The 25,350-nt window shown below is 43.3% G+C and overlaps 1 protein-coding gene across 1 annotated transcript; it reads right to left on the minus strand.

Moving 5' to 3' along the window:
* Nucleotides 1-6,207: 6,207 nt before the first annotated feature.
* On the minus strand, nucleotides 6,208-16,711 carry CLN8 (CLN8 transmembrane ER and ERGIC protein). The gene is made up of 3 exons (XM_063125100.1): nucleotides 16,560-16,711; nucleotides 13,063-13,732; nucleotides 6,208-7,384 (listed from the first exon to the last, which is right to left on the minus strand). Exons 2-3 carry the CDS (start codon nucleotides 13,603-13,605, stop codon nucleotides 7,061-7,063), a joined length of 867 nt encoding a protein of 288 aa, XP_062981170.1. The 5' UTR covers nucleotides 13,606-13,732; nucleotides 16,560-16,711; the 3' UTR covers nucleotides 6,208-7,060.
* Between the last annotated feature and the right edge of the window lie 8,639 nt (nucleotides 16,712-25,350).

Here is a 25,350-nt window from a genome sequence, read left to right on the forward strand (position 1 = left end):
TTTATAGGCAATGTCTCCCCAGGTAAGGAGCAAGTGACAGATAACAACTCAGGAGGAAAAAGAAGAGAACACAAATCATAACCTTTCAGTTGCTAATTGAGTCAGAGGTTGGGTATGGGATGCAGGAAAGAGGAGATCCATTACAGTTCAAGGGCATGAAACAGAGGGCAACTGTCTCATATTCAGTCCTATCATTACCATCCAGGTTCAGCATTCATATCAACTACCGTTTATGATGGTGCATATTTTCACAGCATTGGTTCACAGGGCTTGGTCCCACCATTGCATCAGCCACATAGTGGAAATAGTATATTGACAAACATACATACAAAGATAACTGGAATGCAAGGAAGGTTTGAGAAGAAGGAGAGGTGCTTAACCCCATCCACCTGCAAAGTGTCCCCAATGGGGCTCACGTCTTGTTTTGGACCCCACTTGCGGGGGGGGGGAATGTTTTAAAACTGCTTGGAAGCATTTACACAAGAGAATATTTATTTATTTATTACTTTTCTATACCGCCCAATAGCCGGAGCTCAGGCAGGCAGGAAAAGGATTGAGCACCCCTCCCTACATTAACAGTAAGAGCAAAACAGCACTGGAAACCTCGTGTCAACCTTTTGGGAAATAGTTGGATACACTAATTCTTTTGGTGCCAAGCAGAATAGACAGAACCTTATCCAGTCTGGCACCCTCCACATGTATTGGACTACAACTCCCATCATCCACAGTCAGTACATCCCATGACCATGCTGGATAGGGATGATGAAAGTTGTAGCCCAAAACATTTGGAGAGTGTTGGACTGGAGAAGGCCAGACCATGGTCATATAAAGCAAAGCTATGGGATATACTGTCTCTGTCCACAGGTCAACTGCAATGGCAGAGTATGGATTAAAGTCCAGATTCCTGCCTCTGCATGTTTTTGCATCATGCCAACCTTTACCCACTTTTGATGCAACACAGCTTGGAACCACACAACCATGATGTACACAATTTTCCTAGGTTTCTTTTCTTATGTAAGTCAAATTCAGCTTCTCTCTTATCTGAAGTAAGCTCATATGGCAGGTCAGCCTTTCAGGTCATTTCACTTGCTCCCCTTTAGACAAAGAGAGAGCAATCTCTGGGGCAAACAAAAACCCATGATTTTTTTTCTGACACCAAAACAGATCTCTTCACTAGAAAATATGATTTGAGATGTGAGCATCAAATTCCAACAGTGACCATTCATATTAGAAGGAAATTTAGGTAACTGTGTACGCCAAGAGAAAAAAACTGTACAATCATCTGGAGGTATGAAATTTTCCCCTGAGGGGCACCTAGAACTGAAAGGGGCGCTTATGCAAGTCTGAAAGGAAGTACCCTGATCAGAGTCCAGGATAGAAGCAGCCATCTTAACTGAACTATTGGACTGGCCAACCCAGTAAGCAGCATTTTAGAATAAATAAAATTGGAAACTGAGACCAAGATACAGCACTGCAGGACTGAAAAGTGACAAGCTTGCAATAAAATAAAATGTTTTGCATAATAAGCTACTCAACAGGGCAGAGGGACCAAAACATATGAAAGTATGCAAAAAATTAGCAAGTGAACAGGCATAATTAAATTGATTCATTAGAAGAAGCATTCACCCAAATTGCCTAGCATGTATCCAAAGTGGTTTTAAAACTTTCTATGCATTGCCGGAGTAAGCACTGTAAATTATTCCTGCATAGAGTAGACTTTTTCCACAGACTGAAGCATGAGTAAAACATTTCATACAGCATAGCTACAATTCAGCTTTACCACAGACTGGGTTCACACAACACACTAAACTATGATGGCTTATTTTCTGGAACAACTCATGATGGGTTAGCATGTTGTCTGTGGGATGTTTTTCCCTCACCAAAGTTGGTTATTTCCCCAAATAAGCAAGTCAGAGAACCTACAGTCTGTAACAAGGGCTATTTTACCTATGGTGGGTTAGCATGCTGTCTGTTGCAAAGCGTGGGTTATGGAGATCACCTACAGAGTTCTTGGCAAGAGCAGCCAAAAATGCTGTCTCTGCTCTGTTCCTCTCAAGCAATCTCTATTCCTGCCGCAAAGGAAACTGGGATACCTGACTGACTGGGTGGAGAAATAAACTGTGCTGTGTAGCGTATTGGCCCGATCACCTGACGAAAGCCCAACAAGTTGTTTGCATAACCACCTACCCAGTGTAGGTTAGTATGATGTGTTTCTTAAGTCTTCCAAGGTGGATTGGGTACAATGAGTTAAGGTAGTACTTGCTGTTCAGCATGCCACTTAGTTGCTTTCTCTTAGGTCAAAAATCAGAAGAGTTCTAATGTCTGGAAACATCACTGATCACAGATACAGTCATAAGTCTCTTGGTTAATTAGTAGCATTAGAATTAAACATTAAAAAAAAAAGCTTTTCCTGGAGATCTTATGCACATCTTCACAATTTTCCATTACTAGTGAAATACCAGTCACTAAGACAGGGAAGGTCAGCATTTTGCAATTAACTTGAGGAGGATGCAGTTACATCTCTCATGGGACCTGCTTGTGGAAAGCCAGGTCAGTCACTGACATGGCTTCTGTCCAAACCAGTGTTGTCTAAATGTGAACCTTAACATTCACACATATGGAGAAAAATAGACATTTACCGACAAGTCAAATTCACCTTCAACCTGCAACCCCTGACCTCATGCCCAACCTTTCTGGGTCTGTGAGTACACATGGACATTCTTGAAAAGTGTCAGGGGCACAACTACAAAATGGTTGCTGCAGGGGATGTGGCTAGTTACAAAATGGCTGCTGTGGGATGTGGCCAATAAAAAAAATTGGGAGCACCTCCCGCTCTTCTTCGGTTTTCTCTCTGCGTGTTGTTTTCTCTCCCCCCCTTTTTTTTTAATGACTGGACAAATCACTCCATTCACTTCCCTAGGGGTAAAAAGCAGTGGGAGGCAACAAGAACCCGGCAAGCACCTCAGCATGGATTCACAGCTACAGAGGTGCCCAAGGATGCAGTCTTGGGAATACTAGTCATGGGCCAACCTTTACCTGGAATATGTGACCTATAGTCATGAAAAGCTGACTAATGGCATCACACTGTCTAGTCACAATTATTCCATTTGGATTTAAGGACGCTATACTAAAAGCACTCTCTTATATTTTAAAACATTGCCATTAAGAATACCAGGAGTCAAAATTCTTAGAACTTTAATTTCTGTCCACTGCAAGAAGAATTAAAGTTCCTACCAATTGCCATCTCTGCTAGTTGCGTCTAATTTGAAATTCTATGGTTGTATTTAGGGTTCTCCCAGAAAGAGGGCTCTTCCTGCCTGTCTGCCAATCAAAAGACATTGTGCTGATATTCCATTTCTTTGTTCCTTAACTTTTGTTGTTGTTAAGACGAAAAGATGGAAGAGGCTGTGAGGAAAAATAGGAGGGCTCCAAATTGAAGACAGTGTCATCTACACACCCACCCCTAAAATTCCGTGTTTGAAGTAGGATGATTGTATAATAAAAATCTCATCTGCAAACACCCTGACACTACAAAAAAGACCTTCTTCTCTCTACTTTATTCCCTCCAAGTAATTATTATGGTAAATGTACAATACTCTGTCCATAGGACATTGCATGCTGTATGCTAATGTCTATCTACTGAACAAAGAGAAGAGAAATTTTTACATTTTGTATTTCTGCTCAGTCTTAACACTTTCCTAATCATGTGAATTTCCCCCTCACAAATTCCATGCATTAGTATATAGAGGATGTGTGTGAAACGATGTTTCATTTAAACCTTTACATCATAGGTTTGAGTGTAAAAGCACCAGGAAGCAAAGATTCTTATATACCCCGTATTGCTTTTCTCTAAAAATAAAAAAATACCAAATGTTATATTCTTTAGAGATTGTGCATGCATGTTCCCTATATGGTTTCAGATCCTGCTTATCAAAATAGGCCGGCTATACATCACAACAGCCATTAGGTGTCAGTGTTCTACAATATTCATCTGGAATATAGATTCTTTCCCTAAGACAGTATTTTGGAATCTTTACACTAGATCACAATTATTGTGGTAGAACCATTATGGGACTGCTTCCCTTTGGAACTTCAAAATTCCAGTGTATTTCAGAAGCATTTTAAGACTTGCCAGTTGAGGCTGGATTTCAGGGACTGGGGTTAAGAAGGCAGAAGGATAAAGCTCTTGTAATCTAACTTTATTTTGTCATAACAGGATTTTATACATTTTAATTGCTATCTCTCCAAAAATGTTGGGATATGGCAAGCTATAAGATCAATTCAGTTCTCATAACGAAGTTTCTGAGACAACAGAGCAGCTTTCCTGAGGTGCCACAGCTAAGATGAAACTCATATTTGTCATGCACTATAAAGGATCTTGCAACTCAGGTTTGGACAAATTGTTCTCCCTTCATGTATAAGCTGGTAACTAGTGTCAGGATCAAAAGCTCAACGCTGGACAGGAAGCAGCTACCCAGACTTTGCCTCCCACAAACAAAAGGGCTTCTTCAGTCTGTGCAAGGTTTTTGGTCCAGGAGAGGAAACACACTCACAGAACAGAGGAGGTGGTGATTTTCATTCACTCCCGGCCCCCCGCAATCCTGTATGCCCCCCCACCTGTTCTAGAGGGTTGAGGGACCCCCTGGTATAGTGTGGGTGGTGGCACTAGGGCCTGTATATCCCCCTTTGCCATGGGAGCATCCTGATCAGAACTCCACTCAAGGAACTGTATCCAATGTTAGTCCTACTTAAAATAGATCCATTGAAATGAATGGGACTTAAGTTAGCCTAACACTGGATACAACCCAGGGAGCGCTCCTAATGGCAGAAACGATGTCTAGAGTGAACGTTAGAGGGAGAAACCTATGTGAAAGCAGCCTGAGTTAAAGGAAAATATGAGAACATACCAGAGAACGTATCCTAAAGAAGAGGGGTGGTCTTAAGTCTTGTGTGGTCTACTTTTTACTGGGATACTCTTGGTGGTTTATATTTATAAAGGAGGAGTTAAGCACTCAGGATCTTTTAACCAGAACTAATCTGCGTTGAGTGCATACCTGAGGATCACTCTTTCCCATAAAATAACCCACTGCAGTGTTCTTTGCAAGAATCCCAGCAACTGCCAGGCTCTACTGCAGATTGGCCATCCATCCACAATCTCCTTTCCGCCCTCACCTGTGAAACAGGAGACAAATTGAAGAGGTGCCAAAGTTTATTTGAAGGTGATCCTGCTTCACAAAGTCTACCAAGACAGCGGCTGTGAGATGCAAGAGCATGCCTGAATATTAGATAATAAACCTTGCGGCAGAAGGAATGAAACCTGTAATACCAAGGCCGGCTTATTAGGAACTTCCTCTTAAGACTGTTGAGGGACAACACATTTTTTCCTTAGTATTTAACCTATATTTCTCCATAACATTTGAATCGGGAGAGGCCGTGCACGTTCTAAACCAGTGCCCGGATGCAGTTACAGCTGTATCAGGGGTAAAAAAAACTGAATCCTGACAAGATAGAGACCCTATGAGTGGGTAGTTCCCAGGTCTGGGAATTGAGATGTTCTCCTATTCTGGATGGGGTTGTACTCTCTCTGGAGGAACAGGTATATAGTCAAGGGTGCTTCTGGATCCATCTTTGTCACTAGAGACTCAGGTGATCTCAGAGCACCCATACCAGCTTCACTTGGTACACCAACTATGCCCATTTCTGGAAAGGGACAGCCCAGGCAGTGTGATCCATTCACTGAAAACTCACAGTTAGACTTCTGTAATGCTCTGTACATGGTGGGGCTGCCTTTGTTATTGGTTTGGAAGCTGACCTTGTGATGAGTTTGGAAGTTGCAGTTAGTTCAGAATGCAGCAGTTAGGATGCTAAGTGGAGCACCTAGACATACATATCCTATACCTGTGCTAATAGAACTGAACTAGCTACAGAGCCATATCCAAGGTGATACAAAGGTTATGTTACACAACTTGGAACCTGGATGCCTAGCTGACCGTCTTCCTGTATATATACCCAATTGACCCTTGAGATCTTCTGAGGAGTCCCTATTGGTCACTCTGCAGCCAATGGGGCATCACCCGGTAGCAGTACATAAGCCGGCCTTCTCCGTGGTGGCACCCCCTCTTCGGAATACTTTTCCATGTGTGATCCAAGAGACAGAAATGGTCGCAAATTTTAAAGGCCTCCTAAAAACACATTTGACCAGTGAGATGCTCCTACCACCCTGTTTTATTGTTATACTGTTTTAAACTGCTTAGGGGTTTTAATATATTAAATGGTATAGAAATATTGTAAATAATGAAATAAATTAAATAACAAAGCACTACTATATTTTGAATATTCAGCCACTCATCTAGCTAGAGATTGTATTTTATATACTTCAGCACTAGTGTATTCTATTTCACTTTCTAGGAGAAACTATTATTTCATATCTCTTCTCATATTAAAAAGTAAAGTGAATTAATGTTTAGTATCCATTGTAAGGCTGAGGCTCAAGTTACTAACCTAACATAGAAAACTGTAAATGGCATGTAAATCTGAAAGGCAAGTCTTGTGAAGATGGACAACTATAGATTTATGTTAACTTATTCAATTTATATCCCACCTTTCTGCAAAATATGGCACTCAAGGCAGTGATTGTCTGAACCAAATTGAGGAATGTCTACTGTCACTGTCAGCTTTTGAGACAAAAATTGGAATAATGGTTTCCTGGCTTTCTCCCTGAGCCAATGTCCTCAAGTGGTAAGTCTTAAAAATGGCAAGTTGGTCTCTGAAACCAGCCAGAACAGCCAACTTCTCTACTACATTTGCTTGTTTCCAGTATCTAGACTTCTCCAAACATATCCCAACATGCCCAAAATTCAAGATTCATCTGCAACATAGATAATTTAAATTAAGACAGAAACACCGCCTTTTCGTAATTAATACTGATAAGAAAACCAGAAAGAAGTGATAAATGCGATTTAGATCTCGTAATATGCCAGGTTCACGATGCTAGATGTCTACCTGTATTACATCCTTCCGACCATGTTTTATTGCTGCACAGGGAGACCCAAATTCAGCATCACAACGCTTTCTTCTGGTATGTTTCTCCATTTAGTTTTTTGGATGAGCCATTTCTCATTGTTCTATTGGTAAAATTCCAGTCAATTGGGCAGACAAGCTGCTGAGTCTTTTTGTATGTCCAGTAAGGATTAAGTACAAGAGTGACAGCGCTCATTCCTATGAATACAACTGCAAAATGTAAGAGTCCCAGGTTCTCCAGCACAGCGTTCCAATTGGAAATGCACACCCACCACATGTGGTAAGTAAGGATCATGCGGCAGTGAAACATGTGGATCATTACCCACTGGTTTGCTTTCCAAAATAAAGTTTTCGCCCAGCCAACCTGGAAAAGAAGAAAATTAAGAGTTTAGACAATGCAGTGTTTTTCAGATTTACATACAAAACATATTTTACATATAATGACCACCCCTATCACACTTGCTAAGTTAGACTCTGGCAATACAAACCCTTACCTACCAGACTGAGAGTCAGGTGTTTCAAAGGACCTGGAGGCATTTGAAATATCCTTGTTCTAACTAGGAGAGGCACACCCAGCTTGAAAGGGAATACGGCTGGTCTATGAGCAAAGACTCAGTCAAAGTACAGAGATCACATTCGTCTTCGAAGAGCAAATCCTTAGAATTAATTCTTCAGGATACACATCATGGAGGGAGACAGCCTTTTCTTCATTTTTTAAAAACAGAGATGCTGGGCTCCTCTTTAGTGCCAGAAATTCCACGTCTTTTGACCAGATGACTAGCAAGGATCACTCATGGTGGAACGGCACTATACACAATGCAAGGCATCCACGTAACACTTAAATGCCCTAGTGCTAAGTCACAGTACTGGAAAATATTGGAGGCTTATTCCCAATACACAAGTGAAAGTTCTAAGATTATAGTGAACAGCTGGCTCCAAATACAGAAGCCTATTAATTTAGCATTTATCCAACAACAGAAAAGCCATGTTTGATCTGACAGCACGTCAGTGTTTAACAAGTCTGCAGAAGTTACATTACAACCAAAGGCTACCACTTTAACTCCTTCATTTAGGTAAAAAAAGCAACACCTACTACCAGATTGTCTCCCGTTTGTGTCACTTGGATGTGGGATTAATTCTCCATTTAGTATTTCAAAAAGCACACTGTTAAATATCTTTGTGTTCTTCGAATTTCCTCCTCTCTTAAGAACATTGTAACACTTCTCAAGCTTTATAATTTGGATATCAACAGGCTCCATTAAGCTAAATCCAAAAAACCAGTAGCTTGGATCCTAGCATAATTTCAGGAACTTTACGGAAGCAGTTCCCCTGTCTACTCCTTCCACATAAACCCAATGTGGCCCATTCCATCTTGTTCAGGAGGGGGCTCAGGTCTTAAGCTTTTCAAGGGTGACAGGTGGCAATAGGGGGAAGGAGGGAATGGGAAGGGAAGCTCTCATTCCATCAACTTCAAGTTAACTTAGTATCCATACCTGTATCTCTAGAGAAGTCCTGGATGATGATGGGCTTAGTTTTCAAAGCTGCAGCTTATGTTATATCAAAGCAAAGTTGATGGTTACTATGCTCTTCCTCTGTAATAAAGGTGATTCTGCAATATCTAAACAAGCGACAACTTGGTGACCTTAAAGTGTATTCAAGAGGAAGCAAAATGACCTCCAATGCTTTCATTGAACATAGTCTGATTGTCTCTGTGGTATCTAATCTTTGCTTAGTTTCTTGAAAGAGGAGTAAATTTCCCTTTCCCTGAAAGTGTGGAAAGGTCACTTCCTTTTTCTCTCTCCAACCTATTAGGCAGATAGTTTTGAAAATATGCTTATTATTATTTGCATTTGTATACCGCCCATAGCTGAAGCTTTCTGGGCACTTCACATAAATGGGAGGTGGGGAAACTGTGGCCATTCTGATGTTGTTTGAGCACAAACCCATCAACTCCTGGCCACTGGTTATGCTGATCGGATGTCAAGTCCAACATCTGGAAGGCCACAGGATCCCCACTGCTGCACAAAATAATAAGCATCTTCTAGAAGAATTTGAAGAATGGTCTTTGACTTGGCTTTTAGGAGTAAAGCTTACAATGTTGCAGAATTTAGGGGAGTTCTTTTACAAGCAGTAATTGCACTATTGTAGAATCGAATTGCATTTCTATTATAAGTTTTTTACAATGCATTATATTGCTGTTTATTCAACTGGCCAATCCAAAAATATGTACTGCAAGTGGAACTCTGTCTCTTTAAACAGAGGCTGATGGAAATAACGCCTCCAGTAGGTGTGTGCACAGTGGGTCTTCTCTGTCTCGAAATTCGATCTGGAGCTCCATAGAGGTGATTCTCTGCCTCGATTTCGGAGCTGCTCCCCTCTTTCCCCCTTGTCGAATTACCTGTTGAAGTACCATTCAGCATTCGGGTAACCAGTATTAATAGAAATGCTTACAGCGCCCTCATTTTTAAAGATAAAGAGATAAAACTTGGCACAGTGATAGCTCTTAATGAGGGCTTTAGCCATGCCAAGTTTGAATCAGATCCATTCATGTCTTGACTTTTAAAGATTTTTTTATTTAAAAAAATCCTCACTCCAGCCTTCTCCAACCTGGTGTCCTTCAGATCTATTGGATGGAACCCCCCACCCCCTGCATTGCAAGCCCAGCCACTGAAATAAAGAGCCTGCCTGTGCCCGATTCAGGTGTAGAAGCTTTCTCATTCTTCATGCCAGCCAGCCCAGCAGCACTTTCACACTGTGGAAATGTGGATGATTGACTTCTATGAGTCCGAGCAGAAACATGCTCCCTCTCTCGCTCCCCCTCATGGCCAGAATCAACAGCCAGTTAGTGTTTCCCACTCCCCCAAACACTGCGATTGGAGGAGAACACGGTCAGGGACAGCGCTGTGGCTATTTCTTATTGGTTAGCCACGGAAGTCAATATTAAAGCTCCCACTCAGCATATTCCAAATGTGGAGATATTTAATTTAGATACACACACAGCAGGATAATTCTGGAGACTTTAGAAGCTCCAATTAGGCTATGCTGTCTGGGAGAAATGGGAGTTGCAATCAAACACAGCTGGAAGGCCACAGGATAGGGAAAGATGGTCTTAACATAGCTGGATAAAACGTTTGTAATATTACAAAATAAGCAAGGTAAGTTTAAAGTAAATTTCAATCAATGGATATTTTCTTAGGGACACATATAGCAGTTCCAATGAAAATAAATAAGAGTTATTTCCACATGATGGACTGGATGATTACCATTCAGACTTTGCTCTGCGTATCATACTATTCACAACACATTAGCTCATGTAATAAATGATTGTTGCCTACTATCTATGTTGAAAGACGATAGAGACACAGAACAAGTTCATTTCAAGGGTTGCTCAGGCAAACACATACATTATAGATGCCAACACCCAACTCTGGAAAAGAAAACATTCAACCTGACACTTAGAAAGATTCTTTCATATATTTTCTCTCTATATAGCACTACATGCCAGAAACACCTCTATACTGAAACTTCTTAAAGAAACAAACCTTGGTTCTCCAGCAATATCTCCACACATACGTGTGCTAACGCAACAAGAGCCATGCTAGATCAGTCCAAGGTACATTTAGCTCAACACTGTTTAGCTAGTTCAGTAATAATTTACACAAATAAAGATGGATTTGATAAATTGTTACTTCTCCCACAACTGGCATTATGTTTTAGAATATGCTTCCCTCCCCATAACCTTTTAATTTGAAGCACTTTTAAAACTATAACAATTCCAAATACAATTTAAATTACATTCCTAAAAGTTTGCAGGATACATTATTGAATGAATATATTTAATACTGTATTCTGGAAATATTTGGGTAGATATTCTAGGTTCTTCTTCCATACAGTAGTTGAATTTATTTTATAACTGAAATGTAGATTGTGAAGTATTTTCATTTCAATTAACTCAAAAAATATGCTTTTCTCAGCTGCAGCTATACCACAATTGTCCCAAATGTGTTGATCAGTTCTTACCTTCAAATGAACATGTGTCAAGGTATTGGGTACTGTGGGCAGCAGCTCTGACTTAGGGACCAGCCAGATCAGAAGGCACAGCAGCAAAGGCCACTGAGAGACTAAGATCAATTCTCCCCAACCTGGTGCCCTCTGGATGTTGCTGGATTCCAACTCCCATCAGCTACAGCCAGCATGGCCAATGGTCAGGGATAATGGGTGGTCCAAAACATGTGGTGAGCACCAGGTTGGAGAAGGCTGTTCTGGACTCAGGCACTGGCCTCAACAGTGATATGGTTCACACAACAAGCCAACCTATTGATGGGTTAACCTGGACAGCTTCTCACGGAGTGGGTTAATTTTTAAAAACAAGCCATGGCAAAGGCTTGTTCTAGGATTTGTTTTGCCCACAATTACTTGGCATGTCATCTGAACCTGAGTCACCAAATCCATTGTGGCTTGCGGGAAATGTTGAGTCGATTGGCAAGAATGGCAAAAACCTCAGATCAGGAAGGTAAGGTGGGACAGCATGCACTTCTCTATGAAAAAGAGGGGATGCTGACACAGGGAGGTGTGAACTACGAGAAGACGAAAACACATACACACCCTGGGGCAGGTGCCTTAGAAAAGTTGGCAATGTGAAGTGCTTTTCCCTTAACATGAAAAAAAAAATCTTTATGGCGCTATATCGCTGGAGTGACTCACAGCTGCCAGGGATTTCTTGTTCCTGCTCATTTCCCCCACATTGTATTGTACCTGATGCTTTCACTACTTTCCCCATTATGTCAATATCTTGGTCAGTTTCACCTCTGCTCTCCTGGACTGCATTTCTCCTTTTCTAAAAATTTCTTCATGGTGTTATATTCCGCCTAGGGTATTTTGTATATATGCAGGATATAAATTAAATAAATAAACAAATAAACACTATTCGGCTTTTGTGAAGAAATAACAACAACAGCCCCATTGAATGATAAGGAGTAGTGATCAGAGCAGGGAGAGGGTTGGGACAGGCAGACAAGAGGGGTTCTGCCATGTAGAGCCCTGGGATACTGGGTGAAGGACCAAGATAGAAAGAGGGGGAAGGAGGGAGGGGGAAAAGTCATGCTAAGCCCAATCATCTGTTGGCCGCACAAACTATGCACTACAGTTTACTTCTGGAAGTGCATAGCTCGACACCCACAATGGGCTGTATGTCATCAAATGTGCCCAGTCTGTCCAAAGACTTCTGTACAAGGATCCCTTGTGTGAATGGAGAGCAGACAAGAATGCAAGGCTGCAGGGCAAAAGACTGATGCACTCTCCAGGAAACAGGAAGAGTCTGAGGCCATAGCTAGACCTAAGGTTTATCCCTGGATCGTCCAGGGGTCAAACCTGTTCATCTAGGTGACACCCAGGGGATCCAGTGCTCAGGCAGGGGCGAACCCTGGATGATCCCAGGATAAACCTTAGGTCTAGCTGTGGTCTAGTTTGGGCTAAGTAGCATCAGAAGGCCTCATTTGGATTCCAGACCTGGCCAAAGCAAGCTGCTCCCTCAGACCTCTATGAGGTTTCGCGATACTGCCCTTTAGTCAGCTTCAGCTGGTGTTTTATACCGAAATGTTTCACATTTTAAAATCTTTTTTTTTAAAAAAAGGACTCTATAAATTTATACACTGGATGCACTACTGGTGGCCATTTACTTTGTTTTGGAGTGTTTTATCAGGCGCATTGTATTGCCTGCATAACAGTTGAAACACTCTCAAATTAAGCTGTTGGCTCACCTATAGCCTTAGTTAAGGCAATCTTTCCTATTTATATCCTGATGGTTAGAGATAATAATGCATTTGAAAGTATATTCTATAGTTATCAGTCTCGTTTGGATACCCATTCAGATACACGGACTGCTTATACTCATGTGAAAATCTCAGATATGACTATTGAATTTTTGTTCATGGGAACTGACACATTTTCCCTTGATTTTTTGTTTAGTTTGTTTTGTTATATTGCAAATTAATAAAAGTTAATTTAAGCTAAACAAAAGGCAATCTTTCGTTAATGTCTCACCTTTAAAAGCATCCATGATATGCAAGTGAAAGGTGTACTCATCTCAAGTAGCATTCCCATCAAGGGTATGTAATGTCCAGACTTTATGTTGGTTACCAGACCAAAAAAGCCACCAAAAGCAAGAAAATGGTGAACCACTAAGAAGAAGTCAAATGTTCTGAAGACAGCGTTGGAGACATGAACGGCTACATTTTCAAGCAAGAAGAAGCCAGAGGCTATGAGGCAGTTGAACCAGCTCCATTCCTGCTGGGAATACACCTTGTCAGCCTGAAAAACTGGATCCAGGAGTAAAGCCCACAAGCCAGCCACGCAACTCTGAATGCCAAATATACCTCGTGTAGCAGCGAGATTCCAGAAGACTTTTTCCTTTGCTGGCAGTGAACGGTAAGTACTGCTTATCCGTGAAGAAAGGTAGTGTGAGAGATAAAATACTCCCAAGTAGAGAAAAAATCCAGCTGCCACCAGTTTCAAGCGGACTTCCCACAGAACATAATCCCAGGCAAATATGGATTTGGATAGCACCCCATTATTTTCAAGATTCATTTCTTCTGCCTGGGTTGCAAACAACTCGGGAGAGGTGTTTGAGGAAGTCTCACCCACGTGTCAGGTCTATTTACAGATGTTGAATTTTTGTCCTTACATTGAGCGGGGACCAGATGCACATTGCCATCTGCAGAAAAAGACAAAGAGAAAATATATAGAAAACTGTACGCGCACATGGACACACCACTTATCACTCACCTTACTGGTAGCTCTTGTATGTCACACATAGGGCTGATGTGTGTGTTACTAATAGTATAAAGGAACAGCTTCTGCAGAAGCATCTGGATCCAATAATCAGGCGGGCAGAGTTGTTGATGTGGTTCCTTACCACCTAACATTGGACACACCAATGTGTTTTCTTAATCCTAATTCTATAATGTGTGAATGAGTTAAATTGTGGCACTAACCATGTTAGATATTATGGCAAAGGTAGGCAACTTATTTCCCTTAGGAAGTTTCAAACTACAACTTCCATCAGCCCAAGACAGCATACCAAATACTCGGGGATTTGTAGTCCAAAATATCTGAAGGGCACTAGGCTGTTTGCTGCTATGCTGAACATTTATTTATTTCATTTCTATTCCACCCACTAGCCAAAGCTCTCTAGGCAGTTCACAAAAACATGGCTGGCAGGCATCCAACTGTAATGTAAATATGCACTTGTTATATGTAAAAGCACTAGACACCACACAGAAGCCTAGAGCTACATGCAAGAAACTGGGGAAATTGGTAACGTGGATCCCAGGAAGCAAACTAGAGAGGGAAATGATATGGCAATTGCGCTACTCGTCTAGAGCAGAAGTGGACAACCTGTGACCTGCATGCACACCACCCTCAGCCCCTGGCCTGATCATACATGATCCACAGCATCTCCTGTACCAGCTACTGCTGCCATGACAGGAGACTGACAAACACACTCCAAGGCCTACCATCATGGAGCACAGTAGCGAGAGCAGTGTGGCATCCTCCAGCCACTGCACTTTGTGGTAAAGTCTTTGAATCCACACATGCACCTTCTTGCCTCCCAGTCTGTCTCATTCTCCTTGCTTCAGGAGTCACTACCAGGTAAGGAATATTGTAGATTTTGTTTGTTTTTTTTGGATCTGCCAGGGCTTGCCAGAATCGTACCACACTCATAGCCATTACACACTTATACGTAAGTGTGATTCAGATAATGGTCTTCATTATATGAGTGTGATTCAGATAATGGTCTTAAATGTATGAAGCTTAACATGTAGAACCTCGTCATAACCTAATTACTCAAACACATAAAGCCTTCAGACACCAAGTCTGAGACATCTGAAGATATATTTATCTATTTATTTACAGTTCTAAACCACTCAATAGCCAAAGCTTTCTGGACAGTTTACAAAAATTAAAACTCAACATGATAAAACATAATATAAAGCCTTGAAAGTTTAAAACAGATCTAAAACCACCAGTAGGGAGAGAACTAAAGGCACAATTGCATATCTAAAAACAAATCTGACGGACTAAAAGGCTTGGGGAAATAGCAAGGTATTTGCATGGCACCAAAAAGTGTATAATGTAGGTGCCAGATGAGTCACTCTGGGGAGATTTTCCTGTCAGTGTTCTTACTTCTCTTATTTCTACATCTGCAAACAACTTTTTAAAGTGTATTTTAAAGGCTTGTAGGAAACAATAACGATCAAGGCGGGCATGATGGTCATTGTTATCTGATGAACAAAAAGGGCAGATATTGCTAGAATTACGTTTCTTTAAAAAAAAGGGTTTTCTTATTTTAATGGAGCTCCTGTATACTCAAGTCCTTTTCTTCCCCATATCACATTAGGAAAATGCCTTCTACCAGGTCAAAGTATTTGTTGATTTAAGGTGCAATCCTACAAATGTTTCACGGACTCAACCATCAGGTTTACTACCAGATCGTTTCAACTTGGGAGGCACCAGGGATTGAAAGTCAGACTGTCTGGGTGCAAGCATATGCTTTAGCACTCGACTTTGATCTATCTCATAAAAGGGAATGCAATAAAAACACAACCCTGACAGCCTACTGACGAACATGCCACCCTCGGGTACCTGTCCCAACCCTCCCCTGCCTAATACCACCAGTTAACGCAGGGGGCAAGAAAGACCACGTAGCTTTGGTAGGCCATTCCCCTATTACAACAAAGGTACAATGAAGCTGAAGTGTCTTGCTCAACTCTTCTCCAGTTTAACGCAACCAGTCTCCAATGGACGCTGTTACTTGTAACTTAGCCCTGCTGAGTTCAGAGATCCTCACCAATTCCTTGAGGGAGGAACGTGTAGAAGAGAGAGTAAGTTTACAAGAGGGCGCCAGCCTCAAAGTTTAAGACACAGTCAGCTCCATTTAACACACACACACACACCCAGACTAATACTTTGCACCGAGGGCTTGACTCCTACTATAAGTTCGACCCACTCGCTCGTCTCACTGCTCTTTTCCTTTGCTTTAAATCGACACGAACTTTTACACTTCCCGAGAACAGCCCTCCAGACCTTAAAAACCAACAACACCAGAACAACTTTCTTATTAGGACTTACCGAAATAGCCACTAGCGGTAATTGTAACGCGTGTGCGCGCGCGTGTGCAAACCATTAACATTTGAAATGTTTGTTTACTTATTTATTTATTTATTTAAAACATGTGTATCCCGCCCTATATCACCAGGATCTCAGGGCGGCGTACAGATAAAATCATACAATACAAAACAATCAATATACACAGCTCATAACAAATTAAATAAACCCTGAATCGAGTTGCTACCCACTCATAGCTACCCTTTCGTTCCTCGCCCACCCCCTTTCCTTGTCTTTATTGCAACGAATCTAACAGCAAGAGAGATGCAATTCACAAAAGGAAGTGCCTGATTTCTGTGGTTTGGGGCGGCGGCGGCTGGGTGGGATGCAAATAGGCAAGCTATTAGCATTTTAATATTATCGGCTATACTTACTAGCTACCGATGTTGCAGGGAAACAGGCCCCAATCGCCTGCGCTGCTGCTGCTGCTCCTCGGAACTGTTTCTGTCGGCGCTGCTGCCTTCCCGTCATGCGCTCGAGGCCTCCCGGCTCCCGATCAGCCGACTACCCGAACCAGCCGAGTCGACAGAAGTCCCAGGCAGCAGGCTGGATCCGCCGCAAGAACGAGGCGCGCGGGCGCGCAAAGCCAGAAGAGCCGCTTCCTCCTGCCGCCTGGCATACTGTTACCGCTGCAATCTGGAGCGAACCATTTGGCTCCACCAGGAGGGGAGGAGGAGGAGCGGCGGGCACAGCCGGATGCTCCGTTCCGTTCTTCATCCCTGGAGGGGATCCTGCCTCCTTCTAGAAAGCCGTCCAAATATCCTCTTTTAAATCCACAATTGCCAGTTTTGAGCCGACGCGCCTTGCGAACCCCAATAGAAGCGACGCGCGATTTGCGGTCGAAAAGGAGCCCTACCTCAGTTTTAGCGATAATAGGCCCGCTTACGTGTTGTAACTTTACTTCCAAGTAATCGTTTATAGGATTTTCACGGCTGTAATCCCATGTATGCTTATCTGAAACTGAGCCCCATTAAACATAATAAATAATGAGACTTCATTGCGAGGAGTAAACACGCAGAAGATTGCGGCCTGATGCCCTGCGCATTTAGTCGGAAGATACTAAATAGAATGGGATTTACTCCCAAGTAAGTGAGGACAACATCAGGCAACACACCGGCGAGAACATTAACCACAGTGGAATTTACTTCTAGAAAACATGCTGCAAGCCTGTATATGTTTACTTGGATTCTGAGTCTTGAATTAAGATAGGGTGACCATATGGAAAGGAGGACAGAGCTCTTTAACTTGTCTAGGAAAGAATTTCATCGGGTGTCATTTGTATGCATGCAGCATCTGGTGAAATTCGCTCTTCATCACAACAGTTAAAGCTGCAGGAGCCCTGCCCTCTTTTGTATTTATTGTGACCAAGCGGGAATTTAACCAGGTGCTGTATGCATATAAATGACACCTGCTTAAATTCTCTTTTCTATGCAACTGTTAAAGATACAGAAGCTCTGTCCTCCTTTCCATATGGTCACCCTAATTAAGGACAGAGGAAGCACAGTACTGGAATCAAATCGAAGGTTTATCTAGTCTAAGGGCTCATCTACACCAAGCAGGATATTCCACTCTAATCCCCTTTTCAAGCTGTCTAAGTTGATGGTTATAACTTCATGCCCCATGGTTTTCACCGGGATTTACTCACTCCAAAGTACAATTTCAGCTGTGGCGTTACCCTACAATTGATTATTTTGTATATGTGCAGCTTAGTATATCTAGTAAGTATAGAATGTTAGACCTGAGTGGGTTTGGTTTATGATGTAATAGGTAGGGGGAGAAGAAGAGTATATAAGGAGTGTGTTGAGAGTTTGTGAGGGGGTTTGAGTATGTGTGTTATTATTATTATTATTTATTTATTTATATAGCACCATCAATGTACATGGTGCTGTACAGATTACACAGTAAATAACAAGACCCTGCCGCATAGGAGTAAGAGGAGTTTAGATTCTAGGGATTTAGGATTGGTGTAAAGAGAGTGAAGTGGTTGGTGTGTGGAAAGTTTAGATTGAGCAGGATTGAAAGTATTATATTTTTATTTAAAGCTTTTAAATAACAATAAACTTATTATTATTTTGTTAGCTACCAAATACCACGTGTCAGCTTGGCATTATTTACCTGCCTTATGGTTATTAAACACCCACACCAGGTTATACCCACAGTATATTTAGAGCAGATCCTATATTAAACCTGTTTTCCTCATAGCTAGGGAAAAGGTTTTAATTAACCCTCCCTCAGGTTTTCAAGTGGTGGTGCTTGGCCTGAGAAGGGTTTATGCAACGAGCCTAGTGAAAGGGTCTGTTACGTCGCATCAGCCTTTTTTGGGACTAAGCCCAGCTATTCAATGGCACTTATTCATGGGGATGAAGTTGCATGCTCTATATGATTCATATTCACCCACACACACACATCAAAACTACAGTGTTAACCACTCCTGTATTAACAGTACCACAGTGAAGCCTAAAAATGAGGCAATACAAGTGAATTAACAATTAGCAAATTACTTCAAATAGCAAGCACGAGACTAATATAATTTTATATAACACTTGAAGAGGAGAGCTTCCACGACACTCATTAACCATACTGGTGACCTCTCAGACTTGGTGCTACCTTTCTTAACCACCTATGGTATATATTATTGCTGAGTTTCTACCATTGTAGCTTTGAGTAACCTTTCTACTTCCTTTTTCACAGTTCCCTCATTTTAGAGATGTTTCCTCTTTTGAAGTCAAATATCACTATATTGAACATCTTTGACAATTTCCCTTTTAGGTATAAATTAGATTTGATAGCAGTGTGGTCACCATTTCCAAATTGGTCCAATAATACACTTAGCCCTGGTGGCACCACTTAGGATTAAGCCCAGGGTCTCCTACCCTCTGGTCAGTTCCTTGATCAACTTGTTTGTTGTTGTTGTTTTTTGCTAACAGCTTTTTTTGCTTGTTCAGGGGCCTTTGGGGCCATAGTTTCCATGATTACCTTCTTTTCAGAACCGGAATTTCTTACTCTGACCATATCACTTTGGTTTTTTAAGGCTGCAGTTTTAAGTTTTTAATCTTTTCTGAACTAGCTTTTTGAGGCTAGAGGCCTAGCTCCTGAGGAGCTTGGTTCAGTCTATCCTCACTGTTTTATTTTACTCACTGGTGAGTTTCAGGCCATGGCTTGACCAGGCCTATATCCCGGGATCATCCCTGTGCATCCAAATGACACTCAGGGGATCCTAGGAACAGGCAGGGATGACCCCCTCCATTTGCCTGGGATAATCCTTAGGTCTAGCTAAGGCTTCAGACTTCACCATTGTAAACATTCTCTTCACTTCCTACTAGAATTAATTGGGGGAGGCTCCTGGCTGGCCCCTGTGGGATACAGGATGCTGAGCTAGTTAGGGCTGATCCAGCAGCAGGGCTGCTTCTATGTTCAGCACAACTGATGTAACCGAGAGGCTCACATGCTCCAGAAATCTGTCCCTGTCAGCAGTCTTAACTGCTGCATTTTGTACTAGCTGCAGTTTCCAGGTGGTTTCCAGAGAAAGCCCCAAACATTACACCACATTAAGCCACTGGTGATGTAATGAGGACACACATGACCATGACCAGTTGGCACGCCAGCTGAAACTGGGCAACAGTATTCCTGGCCGTATGTTGCCTTCATGTATACGGTTTGTGTGCTTTAGGTAAATCGTTTTTAAACTTTATGTTCTGTAATTTTAATGTTTTAACCTTCGTAAATTGTCCAGAGAGCCTCGGCTACAGAGTGGTATAGAAATGCAGTAAATAAACGGTAATAACAATTGTTGCCTCCTGAGATTCTAGTAGCAAGGCTGTATTCAAGAGTATCCCCATAGTGCAAACCTGCTTCTTTAAAGGGAGTACTGACTGAGCCTCTACCTTTGAGCCAGAGGGGTTCTAACTAGGTGCTCTTCTGACTTGTGGGGTTAAGTTTCAATTTATTCACAACACCCAGTCTATTTACAACTGTCGGATATCAATCCAGGACCACTACAACCTTCAAAGAATAAGAAGGAAAAGAGTGGTAAAGAGAGGTGCCATTCCTTTTTCAATGGTACCAACTCTCCATATGATTTCCCCCAGAATTAGTGACGGAGCCGGTGTCAAGAATAGGCACAGTTGAGCAACAGACGAGGGAACACACCCTGGCGGGAGCCCACTATTCCCTTGGAGTTGCTCCATCATTGCAACCGGTTTGTTCACTTGTCTCTCACTCTGGCCCAAAGAACGGTGGTGATGAGAAAGAGTAGCAGTAGATGTTCCTGCCTCCTTGCCCACTGGTTCTCTGCCTTTCAGTCAAGCTAGTGGTAGCCAGGGCCGGTGCTACCATAGAGGCCACTCAGGCGGCTGCCTAGAGCACCAAGGTAAGGGGGGTTACCGCACCGGAAGCCGTTTTCCCACAGCGGTTCTGAGAGGGCAGCTTCCGGGCGCACCATTCCAAAGCCACCCGCCCGCTCCAGCGTCCTGGTTTCGCTTCGGCTGGGCACCCAGCCAAAGCAAAGCCACGCACGAACGCCCCCACTCCAGCGTCCTCGCTTCGCTTCAGCTGGGCGCCCAGCTGACGTGAAGCCAGGATGCTGGGGCGGGCGGGTGGCTTCGGAATGGCGCGCCCGGAAGTCGCTCTCCCAGAGCAGCTTCCGGCCAGGCACGCCATCCTGGCTTTGCTTCGGCTGGGTGGGCCTGCAGCTGAAGCGAAGCTGGAACACGGGGGGGGGGGGGGGGAGTTTGCGCGGGCAGGCGGCTTCAGAATGGCCGCCCGGAAGTCGCTCTCCCAGAGCGGCTTCCGGCTGGGTGCGCCGTTCCGAAGCCGCCCACCCCACCCAGTGTCCTGGCTTTGCTTCAGCTGGGCGGGCAAGATGGTGCCCCGCACCCAGGTACACTGGGATGGGGTGGGGGGTGAAAGCAGCTCACCTGCCTAGGGCGCAAAATAGTCTGGCACCAGCCCTGGTGGTAGCAAGGTTGAGAAAGAAGGTGAGGAGCAATAGCTGCTGGTGAGACTCACTGAAGCAGGGGCCTCACTGAGGGTGTCTTGCCTGAGGGCCCTCAAAAACCTGGAGCTGGCACCGATTCGCAAGGATGTTTGAGGCATGGAGGCCCACCAGAGGCACGGCCTCACAGCCCCTTTCTATCTGTGTTGCTTCATCACACAACTAAAGCATGAAGGGGGCTTAGACTTACCTGCAAGTAGGTTCCACTGAACTCAGTAGACTTACTTCCAAGTAAATACGCTTAGAATTGCACTGCAAGTCTAGTACTCAGCACAGCAGGAACTATTTGATATTCTATTCCAGAGGAATGCATATAAAGGAGATTCTTCCCCGTTTCAATTTCTGAAGTTGTGAAAGAGCAGGGCGTGCCTGTAAACCACCAAGCTTTTACTCATAAATCTAAATTAGCCTTTACAAAATGCATCGTCTATTCATTTGTTTTGTCATGTGTATGTTATTGGGCTGGGCAGGTGCTGCGTCCCAATCACCAATACACTGGTAGAAAAACTCAAGAGGAAATCTGAGATCACCGGAAAACTGATCAGGGCCTTAGCCAAATCTGTTGCAGCATGAAGAGCACATCACTTGCATGTATATATCCTGACCCTCCCATAGAAATTGTATGTTGTATGTATCCTGCCCCTCCCATTAAAGCCACTATAGATCTTTAAAATCCCCCAATGTCAGATTAGGATGCTTTTAGGATTTTTTTTAGGATGTTTTAACAATGTATACTATGTTTTTAATCAGTATTTTATGTATTTTATAATTACTGTTCCCTGCCTCGATCAAAATGGAGAGGTGGGTAAGAAATAAATTTTTTATTATTATTATTATTATTATTATTATTATTATTATTATTATTATTATTTCAATGTCTCTATTTATTAAAATATATTAATCTGCAGCAATCAAAATAAGTTTAAAACTTTCAAGCAGGCAGCCCTTGTTCTGTGAAACAAAGCAGCTATAATAAATCATTATTATGCATTAGAAAATCCTGAAAGCCTTACTCAACTGTACAATCCCAGTTTATGCAAGTTCCTAGAACTATTCATTTGTTGAAGGGTTACTCACACCACTATACATTTCCTCCCTCACACCTGTAGAGTAGCTCCCTTGCATCCACCTGTTCTTAATTTAGATTCATGTGCCAATACTGCAATCTTCTCAACGTGTTGCAGTCATGGGCATCTGCTCATTGGGGCAAGAGGGTTGAACGACCTTCCACCCCCAGATTTCAGATATAATACCATGCTAAGAGCAGCTACAGCAGCTGTTCCTATCCCGCCTGTCTCTACTTTCAGTTTCCAGCCACAGGCCAAGGCTCTGGACACAACAGAAGGTCAGTAAATTAAATACGGGGACAAGGGTATGCCCTCAAGTTTAACTGGTGCTACGGGGGCATCTCTTTGTAAGGCAAAGAGCAGGCAGCGGCATGAGCTCCATTTCGAGAGTGGCACCAGCGCCTCATGCTGTGCTAAGGATGGGCGAAGTCATCTGCGTCCAATTCGTTGGACCCTCACCCTGCCACTGGACCCCGCTCACAGCACCACACGAGCTTCTTCTGTGGCTCGGCGAGTGTCCAACAAGACCACGAGCCTGTCCGCCCTCATCCAGAGCCTCCGTGGGGCGCAACAATGGAGGCTCTGGAAATTATGTATTTTCTCATTGCAGAAATGGGCTGCCTTTACAGCTGCCATTTACACAACAGGGAAATTACGTAATTTCTGAAAATTTCTTTGTACAAAGGTCCCTCTCCCTTGTCAATGTAAGGGAAAAGGCCCGGAACAGAAGTTTACGTTTCATTTTAGACAGGGGGGAAACATTGTATGCAAATAATTGGTTGCTTGCTCAGATCGTCACAGCTGATCCTCCTCCCTGTTTTCTTGACATGCCCAGATGGGTGAGAGACCCTATTGACTTTGCAAACTCCATTATCACATGATTCCCTTAGTAATGAATCCTGGGACCTTCCTGTCATGTATTCCATTGTCTTTAACTAATCCCTGTCCACCACTCCCTCCCTGGTTCCTCCCACCTCGCAATGTCCCCTGGGACATTCCTGTCCCACCTTGCCTACGTGGCAGAAACCTTCCTGCTTCACCCTCCCTTGGTGCCTGACATTCCTTTCGATAGGCGAGCTTCCCACCTCTTATTTCTCTCCCTGGTTTCCCACTGAGCTGTGGGGAAAGGAAATAAGAGAGGTGTGTGTGTGAAGCGCCTGGTGATTTAACCAGCAGCTAGGGCTCATCCTTACCCCTGAGTAAGCGACCTTACCCAAATAGGTAAATGGGACTTTTCTCTCCTACCTGGGAGTGGGGGGTCTATTCTACTCATCTAAATCACCTAGAAATCACCCAAGGGTGGCATTTTGGGAAAGGGGAATTAGGGATCTTGGAAGAAGGACAGGAGAGAAGAGATGGGCGAAGGGAGTAGCGGGAAATCAGTTATTTTTCCATAACACGTTGTCGTGCACAGTGGAGAATTCAGATGAGGCTGGATGGCTGTCGGGCGTGCTTAACCTTTGTGGGTGCTTAAACTGCGGGCCTGCAAACACTCTGTGCAGGCACCTGACTGGGTTTGGGGGCCCCCAGCCATGGGGGAGTCCATCAGACTCCCTAGACCCAGTCATGCACCTGTGACATTCCTATGCTGCTCTACTCTCCAGTTCCCTGAAAGATGGGCAGGTGGGCGAAGCCCAGCCAAGGAAGGTAAGTAAATTAAACCAGGGCTGCGGTTCCATCAAATTCAGTGGAGAGTAGCTCTAATGCAAATAGTAGAATGTGGACCTGGAAGGGGAAGTGAGGCTGGCTCTCTGGCAGGCCCTGGCAGGCAGTACCCAGGGCGATTAGGCCTTCAGTTGGGTAGCCTGTGGGAGCACCTACCTTGTGAAGCATCCCTGACTATGACTACGCAAATCACTGTCTTGCCATCTTATTCCACTGAGCATGGAGTTCTGGCTGAGTTCACTTTAATCTAAAGAGAACTAATGAATTGTTTTCCAGCCCACAGGTGAGGTAAGGTCATGTGAGGTGGGTGGGAGGAATACATGAATGTTGTCCATCTGAGAAGTGTATGTGTGTGTGTGGTGGGGGGTTAGCTTGTAGGGACAATTTCTGCCAGACCCAGAATCACAAGGGAAGATGCACTTATTATGTACACTGACTTTTGGTGGCTTAACATCCCCACCCCTGCTTTCTAAACATGCAAAGGATTAATGTTGGTATGTGAAAGCACCTTAAAACCTTCTTGTGAAGGTACTGGCATCTCTGGTGGGTCGCCTGTAGAGCCTAGCCTGGCTATGGGTGCCTGCAGTGGTGGGTGGGGGCAAAGCTGTACAACAGTTTCTAGTTGCAATTGTTGGAGTTCATGATACTTCTGGAATATAACACTCTTCTGCATCAGTGCTGTTCAATTCCCAGGACCGTCCAGTGTAGGCTTCTAAATGTCATGGGAAGTGACACAAGGAAAGTGCACAGGTGTGTTGCAGCGGTTCATGCTATGTTTTCAAATTACAACTACAAACTGCTGTGCACCTTGGCCACCCTCCCCCCACCGGGAAAAATTCCTGCAGCCTCCCAGGGGTGGAGCAATATGACAGAATGAGGTTATTGCATCATTGGAGTTTGTCCTCAAGCATTAAGGAGAGTCAGATCTCTCCTTAATAGCATGAGCTGGTGGGAATTTCACCAGTGAAAAGCCTGATATAAATGCAACCACATGCTCCTCTAAGCAATTCATTAATTTCAGCCTCTGAAATCAAGCATTTTCTCTGATGTGGCAACTTTGGAGTTGTTAGCCATTTCTACGTGAGGCATTTATCCTGTGCTCATGACTGGAAGTTTGGAATCATGGAAGTTTGCAGGTCCTATACATGACAGTGTCATCCTCTAGAGCATGTCCTGTTCTTTGCAAACTTTATTGCTTTTTTTTCATGATGCCAAAAGTCTGGCAGTTCCCCTCCTCTTGCTATGAACCGTGGTAAACCTATGGTGTACAGATGAAATGGTGCTTTATTGCAGCAACATCACAGCACAGTACCATCTAGTGGCGTTGTAATAAAACATATAAGACTTCCCTAGAAAGAAAGGAAGGGGTGGGGGAGGAAAAAGGTGCCAGTCATAATCCTGGAAGGAAACCGGAAGCAGGAGCCTGATAAAGTTGTGCGA

Source organism: Elgaria multicarinata, chromosome 4 (assembly GCF_023053635.1).
Source record: "Elgaria multicarinata webbii isolate HBS135686 ecotype San Diego chromosome 4, rElgMul1.1.pri, whole genome shotgun sequence".
Lineage (NCBI taxonomy): Eukaryota > Metazoa > Chordata > Lepidosauria > Squamata > Anguidae > Elgaria > Elgaria multicarinata.